This window comes from Erythrolamprus reginae, chromosome 2 (assembly GCF_031021105.1).
Source record: "Erythrolamprus reginae isolate rEryReg1 chromosome 2, rEryReg1.hap1, whole genome shotgun sequence".
Lineage (NCBI taxonomy): Eukaryota > Metazoa > Chordata > Lepidosauria > Squamata > Dipsadidae > Erythrolamprus > Erythrolamprus reginae.
The window spans coordinates 324,358,718-324,366,642 of record NC_091951.1 but is presented as its reverse complement, the minus strand read 5'-3'; the positions used below and the strand labels follow the sequence as shown (position 1 = coordinate 324,366,642).

Genomic DNA, 7,925 nt, shown 5'->3' with positions numbered 1-7,925 from the left:
AATCACACTTGGCCAATAAAAAAATTCTATTCTATTCTGTTCTATTCTATTCTAAATTTGAAAAGGAGAAATTTCCTGACAGAACGGTTGAACAGTGGAACAGCTTGCCTCCAGAAGTTGTGAATGCTCCAACACTGGAAGCTTTTAAGCAAATGTTGGATAACCATCTGTCTGAAGTGGCATAGGGTGTTGGACTAGAAGACCTCCAAGATCCCTTCCAACTCTGTTATTATTATTATATAAGATTTTACTTCCTGCAAACACATACTGGGATGTGCACACACTGGGACGTGCGCACACAGGAGAAGAGAAGCTGCAACAGTAGCGGCAGGATTGGGAATCAGCCCTGCACCATAGAGTTGGGTCTTAATAGGGGCAAAACAAAATGCAATGTTACTTTAAACATCAACATCCTTAAAGAGGAGAAATGCATTTTATATGAAAAATAGAGCTAAGAAGTTGTTGGGGCTTGTCCGTGTATAGCAGAAAGGGTATCACAAAATGAGGGAGTGACAGATGAATACACACCCACCCACTTTCTGATGTTTTGCAGCAATTTCTAAAAGATGGATTTCTTTCCATAAGGTATAAAGGTAAAGGTTTCCCCCATCTAGTCATGTTTGTTTGTTTATTAAATTTGTATGCCGCCCCTCTCCGTAGACTCGGGGCGGCTCACAACAATAGAAAAAAACAATGTAGAATATAAATCTAACAATTAAAACTAAAATGTCCAACTCTGTAGGATGGTGCTCATCTCAGTTTCCTACCCAAGGGAACCAGTGTTGTCCAAAGACACTTTCCATGGTCAAGTGGATGACATAGTGTTTTTAATAGGAAAGTGAACACAAGAACAAGGGGGCACAATCTGAAGTTAGTTGGGGGAAAGATCAGAAGCAACGTGAGAAAATATTATTTTACTGAAAGAGTAGTAGATGCTTGGAACAAACTTCCAGCAGACATGGTCACAGTAACTGAATTTAAACATGCCTGGGATAAACATATACCCATCCTAAGATAAAATACAGGAAATAGTATAAGGGCAGACTAGATGGGCCTTGAGGTCTTTTTCTGCCATCAATCTTCCATGTTCCTGTTTCTATGTTTCTATAATCACTGTATTTGCCAACATGCATGGATATAGCTATTAATTCCCACTGAAGTGGTACCTGTTTATCAACTCGCCTTTGTATGCTTTTGAACTGCTAGGTGGGCAGGAGCTGGAGCAAGTAACAGGAGCTCATCCTGTTGCACAGAGCTTGGGTTTCTAACCTGAGTTATCAATTTTCCAGCCAAGCCGACTGTCTTAACCACTGAGCCATCATGCTCTTTCGTAAGTTATAAAATCCTGAAGCTGCAGTTTCAAATATTACTGATTAAAGGAGAATCCACTTAAGACTTGTATATGTGGGACTGTGGACTATATTATGAATACAGCGGCCTGAGTGGTTTTGTGCAGACCCTGGCGTGCACATGTATAACCTCTCCTGCGGGAACTGCATTGGTTGATTTGCTTCCGGGTGCAATTCAAGGTACTGGTTGTCACCTTTAAAACCCTTCATGGCTTGGGATCAGGTTATCTGAGGGACTGTCTCTGGCCAGTCATATCTACCCAACCCATCAGAGTGGAGAGACAGGGAATGTTGCAGGTCCCATCCCCCCGGGACATACACCTGGTGGAACCCAGAAGGGCCTCCTCTGTGGTGACCCCTCTGTGGTGACCTCCTCTGGAACATTAGAATGGCCGCCAATCCAGCATTCTTCCAGAAGGCACTGAAGATCTGGTTTTGTCAGCGGGCCTGGGGAACCCAAGCAGGATGGAGCCCATTAAATAGTTCATGTGAGGTGTCACCATGGTGATTTTATTACATCAATTTATTATATGACTTTTATTTTATTACTTTTAATATTTTTATATGAGGTTTTATATTCTCTAAGCTGCCTTGAGTCGCCATGTGGAAATAGGCAGCAATATAAATCCCCTAAATAAATAAAATAAACGAAACGGCTTCTTTTCTAAGTGCTTCTTGGATAAATTCTTCTTTTTTATAAGAGGAGACAGAAAACAATATAACAAATCACAATGAATGATAAAAGCTTTATTACATAAACATTTTTTTAATTTGGTTCTCCTTCCTATGCTTCAAACTGAACTATCACTTTAATAAATAAAGTACCAGACATAATATACATTGTTTTACAACTCTAGGCTATTAGTTAAAATGATGTCAGTGCAATATAAGTCTAGTGTGCAAAATAGAATCTGAAATTATCTGTAAAATATTAAAGAAGCTGCTCTTTGACTTTATTCTAAATCAATTCCACAGCTTCTATTAATAAATATAAATACAGTATTAAGAGATTATTGAGTAAATATACAAAGTGAATACTGTTATTTCAGAGGTATTGCAACTATCAGTGATCCTTCTATTTAGGAACTGGAACAAAACAGAAAACATAAACTTCCCAATGCATGGTCACAAATTTTAAATAGTTTTTGTTTGTTTAACTTATTTTTCTAAGTGCAGACACTGATCTGAAATTTCAGGAGGTAGTACCAAAGGCAAAGAGTCCTCATTTAAAGAGACCAGTAAATGTAACTTGTCCAAGCAGTCTTGTAAAACGCCCTCTGGATAGTCGCTTAAGTGCAAGTCCAGTGGTTTCTGGTGCTGCAACATCTGATCAGCCAGCCCCAAGCAACAGACAGCCAACAAGGAAGGCAAGTATTTGTTAAAGGCATAGTCGGCCAAGCTAAGTTCAGCTACACCTTTTGCCAGAGCTTTGGCATTGTTGGCTTCCCAAACATCAGCTTCACATGCTTCCATTCGCATATGGGTGAAGTGTTCAAGAAAAAAATTGATGGTAGGGGCTGACAGATTGAAGTGAAGCTTGTTGAGAATAATGCACTCCAGGTTGCAGAGCTGCTGGCGAGAGAAAGTATCACAGCAAAGGGCCAAGAGCTGTTTCACCTTTGGCGGGTGCACTTCTACCTGTAAAGCACATAAGCATAGAAAGCAATACATAGGACCTTAGTCTGAAGATAATATCTTGGGATACTCCCAGTACTTTTGCAATACACCACTTAATTTTTTTTCCCCAGTGATAAAGCTCTCTGTGTTATTGATTTCTTGTCATTCTTAATGTCATTATTATCAGTTTTTTTTCAAAATTAAATTCATAAACTGCAAGATTACAAGACACAATTATGGCTTAATCGTGGCTGCAATAGTCATTTTTAAGGTATTGATTTCTGAAGCTGCAGCACACATCACCACTACAGAGAGGGAGATTTGATTAGGAAATTATAAACATTGTAGTCTGGATACTAAGATATTAATATGGTAAGAAAGCTCTTGGTATCTTATCCATCTCCTGTGATCCATCAGAAGCTTTCTGAAAGAATCTAATTGATTATTTCCCCGATTCTAAATGCTCTCTATGCTCAATCTTATTTCTTTAGGGAAAAAATCTGACAGATTTTTTTTAGAAAAGAGATCCTGACTTTGGAGAGGTTTATGAAGGATGAACTGTGGTTTCCAGGCCAAAAGAAAGACAGAAAACTTCTGTAATAAATGTTCACAATTTATGTCAAGCTCTAAAGCCAGTATGTTTATCCTCTGCTATCCTGCAACAAGGCGGATGGAGGTATTGTGTTCTTTAACAGGCTAAGGCCAGTAGAACAACACTTGTTTGACTGTTGTTTTTTAAATGAATTTAGGAAATTGAACAAAGCAACTGATGATTCAAGAGCAAAAAGAACAATTTGTGATACAGTCCAACATAAAATTGCTTTTTGTGAACATAATTTCAATATTAGATGAACAAAGGGAAATCTAGTGATCAGCTTTATTGAGACTTCAGTAGCATTTTTGAACTTCCAATCACACACATCAGACATTTATCCTATTATAACTTAAAGTTTTATCACGTGCTCTTTCTTAACAGCAGCAGGTACCAATTGCAGGAAGAAGAGGAAAGAGAAGGAGAAGAAGAAATTTTCTAGACCCTAGTACCTGTTTGCAAGAGATGAAAAGTGAAGTGACCCCAAGGAGTTGAAAGCAGTCAGCAGCCACTGGGGTCGTTGTGAGAAAACGGTCTAGGGTGCTTACTGTCAGGCATAAGGATTCGAAAGAAAACCCAAAATGTTTATGCACTGGAATGAGCCAGCTGATCAGTTTGCAACGGGCATCTGTAGTTATCTGGGGAGTCAAGCAAAGAAGATATTAGGATGCAAAAGTGGTATCACTGAAATCTACATGCAGCATAAAACACAACGGATTAAAACATTAGTATGGAAGTATTTCAAAGACAAAGGACTTTACTGCTTACTTCTGATTTCATGATTTAAAGTGCTTTGAGTGTGAATAAGTGAATAATTGAAATAATGAATGCATTTGTATCCTGCAAACAGTTATTTGTATGTTTACAAAGTGGCAAACATACAAAGGAACTACTGCACCATATATTATCCAAACAGCTAGCCGGTTGCAGGTTAGATTTTGTTTCCTTTTTGCTTTTTAAAAAAGTAAAAAATTTATGTTATTGTACTATTACAAGGCCATGTAGCAGATATATCAATCTGGTCACATTGGAATAATAAATATAGGATTCTATATATCAGTATTATAAGCATAAACAGATAGGAATCTATGAACAAAAGAACAAATATGAGAAGAAAAAAACAGCAATGGAGTCATGTTCCTGAAAACAGTAATTGCTACTAATTTACTAAAAAATACTAATTGCAATCATATTTGATACTGCATTTATCAGTTATGTTTTTCAAAAGTTTGCAATCTGTTGGGCTTTAGCTCCATTTGTCTGTCATCCACATACATTTTACATGACTGGTCAGCTCAACTCTCCTCCCTTGCAAAATAACTAAAATATGTTCCACATGTGTTTTTGTCAACAGGCATATGAACGTTTTGGGTTTACTTTGAAAATGTTTCACTTCTCATCCAAGAAGCTTCTTCAGCTCTGCTGGATGGTGGAGAGTGGAAGGATTTATATTTTTTGCAGTCAGAGCTGAAGAATCTTCCTGAATGAAAAGTGAAACATGTCGTCGCCCCCCACCCCAAAAATCCCACAACCCAGGAAAGCACCTTTGGGACAACCATGACTTGGTTGACTGAAAATCTCCATAGACAACCAAGATATATACATACAACAAAACAAACACATATTTACTACCTTACTGAAGCAATTTTATTTTTTTAGTGAAAAAAAGTGTTCCTTCTTCTGTCCTTACTAAAAAAAAGCCTTGTATGAGAGGTATAAAGAAAACCCAACAAAGAATGGCATTTGACATGGAGAAAAAATATTTAAAGTGCTCTGAGGGCATCAAACCACAATGTCAGTCATTCCCTACTGTTCAGTAAGATCTTCCACTATCTTCATTAGGATGAATCACCAAGACATGTCTGAGAATTTAGAAATAAAATGCAACAGGTATCTAGTTTTATTAACATCTGATATGTATTTTTATGTCAAAGCAATGTTCCCCTTATAAAATAGTATTATTAGCGCATAACTGCAGCATGTCCAATGTTCAAACTATAATGCAAACGCAAACCATAGTCAAAATTTCAGGAATAGAAAAGACATAGCAGAGTGTGTGGGTGTAACAGTGGAAGCAATTAATAAAGGATATACAGTACACTGCTCCAAAAAATAAACAACACAATATAACTCCAAGTAAATGAAACTTCTGTGAAATCACTGTCCACTTAGGAAGCAACACTGATTGACAATCAATTTCACACGCTGTTGCGCACATTCAACTTTGTACAGAATAAAGTATTCAATGAGAATAGTTCGTTCATTCAGATCTAAGATGTGTCATTTGAGTGTTCCCTTCATTTTTTTGAACTGTATATTTGAGCCAAAATACAATGCACCTCTGGCATTCCTCCTCATATCACATCTAACATAAAGATCCCTTCAAGCTCAGATTCTGCACCAACATGTTGATTAGCTCTTGCCACTCAGCCTCTCATCCAAATTTTCAAAATGTCCTGGAAGCAGTTCTTTTAAGAACTATTAAACACATCAAAACCAGTCTTGTGTTTTGATTTCTATTTAGGTGCTGGTGACGCACATCAAGGTTTCCCCCTAAACAAAATTACATTCTGTGGAGAAAAAAGGAGAAGCAGGTAGGGCATGGGGAGGGGGGGGTGGAACAACCTAGCATTTTTCCTCCCAGAACTGCCTTGTGTAAGGTATGGTATACATGTGACTGCTAGGTCTGCAGGTCAGCAGTTCAAATCTCATCACCAGCTCAAGGTTGACTCAGCCTTCTATCTTTCCGAGGTGGGTAAAAATGAGGACCCGGATTGTGGGGGCAATACGCTGTTTCTGTGAAAAAGTGCTATTGCTAACATGTTGTAAGCCGCCCTGAGTCTAAGGGCGGTATTTTAAAAAATCGAATAAATAAAATAATAAATAAATTTGTGTGCCCGAGTCTTTTGACAGAATTTCAATAGGTGACTTTGAATCCTCCACCATAGAATAAACTTAAGGTTGGAAAAGTCCTTTCAGGATAGAGCACACAGGAGGAAGATTTTGGGCCGGGGGTGGGAAACTGCCCATGTGGGCTTATGGTGGGCACATGGGAAAAAAGAACCGCGATCGCCTTCTGGGCCGAAGGGCGGACCAGGCTGGACAGCGACTTGATTTCTCTTCCTCGGATCGCCCTTCTCTGCTTACTTGTGGCTGCTGCGCCAGCGGGTCAAGCGGGTGGAACTGGCCCTCCAGCTCCTTTCGGAAGCGGTACCAGCTCTGCCCGTAGTCGCGGAAGATCTGGCGTTCCAGAGGGCGCATGAGTTCGCCGCGGCTGCGGAGCCGACCCACCGGAGGCGGCTTACTTTTCTTGACCGGCGCTCGGAGCTGGCGGCCGGCCACAGCGGCGCCTCCCGCCGGAGGCTCAGGCCGATCCTCGGGGGTCACGTCCTCGTTCCGCCGCCTTTTGAGGGGAGGATTTGGCCGGCCGTCCACAGCCGCAGCCGCAGCCGCGACGCACTCCTGGCTAACCCGGGTGATGACCATCCTGCGACTCCGCCGCACTCCTGGCTGCCTTCTCGGGCAGCGCCGAGGCGAGACTCACGGGGTCGGCTATATGTTCGGCGGCGGCGCCCCGCCCCTACGCCCGCCCTCAGGGAAGGCATTTCTCCCTGTTCGCCTCGCTGTCTTTTCCCGGCTAAAGAACCGCTCTCGCAAGGCGCCCTGGGGGTTCCGAGCGGTGGCAGCCCAGGTCGTTCGGCCTGGGCGCGCGGGTGTCGGCTCCCGACCTCATGCCCCGGGAAGGCGACTCTTCTCCTTCTGAGGGGGCACCTGCCATTTTATCTGCCGTCGAGAGGGTCGAAGGACCTAGAGACGAGCGCTTCTGCCCCATGAAAAGTTTGAGGGGATTTTTTTCCTCCCTTTAAGGCCCTCTTTTTGCTTTAGATTCCCTTGCCCGGGCTTGTTTCAAAAGCCCTTGTTTTCTGGAAGCGGGCAGGCAGAATGTGCCCTTCCGGCGCGAACGGGAGAGCCAAGAAGCGGTGAAGAAAGGCGCCATCTTCCTCTTTTCGCCAATCTAACTGCCGAGCCTAAGTCGGGCCTAATGGTGTTGAATTGCCTAGTTAGAGTGATTATTAAATCCAGATTGACCCCACATATACATACGCATACGTCTTGTGTGAATTACTATGAAGCTTTCATGTTGAGTGCACACGCCCTGCTTTCTTGAACAATTATATGGAATACAAAATGGCCAAATTATTTTTTAAGCAAAGTTTGGATTTACACATTGCTATGACAAACCATGAAGTACAATAGTGAAGCTAGGATAATTCTGTTTGAGGGCTTATCTTTGGTTTCCCTTACCTGGATTCTCTGGTTCTGCAAAATAGAAATAAGCCAAAAACCCATCAGGTTAGGGAGAAAGG

At 41.2% G+C, this 7,925-nt stretch overlaps 1 protein-coding gene across 1 annotated transcript; it reads right to left on the bottom strand.

The window, feature by feature from the left end:
• Positions 1–2,081: 2,081 nt before the first annotated feature.
• CCNO (cyclin O) lies at positions 2,082–7,083 on the bottom strand. Its single transcript, XM_070736373.1, has 3 exons — positions 6,706–7,083; positions 4,011–4,196; positions 2,082–2,987 (listed from the first exon to the last, which is right to left on the bottom strand). The coding sequence occupies exons 1-3, from the start codon at positions 7,042–7,044 to the stop codon at positions 2,508–2,510; spliced, it is 1,005 nt and encodes a 334-aa protein (XP_070592474.1). The 5' UTR covers positions 7,045–7,083; the 3' UTR covers positions 2,082–2,507.
• Positions 7,084–7,925: the final 842 nt, after the last annotated feature.

Coding starts and splice junctions, on each gene's coding strand:
- CCNO (XM_070736373.1), bottom strand. CDS start 7,044: ATGGTCATCACCCGGGTTAGCCAGGAGTGCGTCGCGGCTGCGGCTGCG. Junction 4,197..6,705: donor CGCTGGCGCAGCAGCCACAA/GTAAGCAGAGAA, acceptor TTGACTCCCCAG/ATAACTACAGATGCCCGTTG. Junction 2,988..4,010: donor TTTTCATCTCTTGCAAACAG/GTACTAGGGTCT, acceptor TGTGCTTTACAG/GTAGAAGTGCACCCGCCAAA.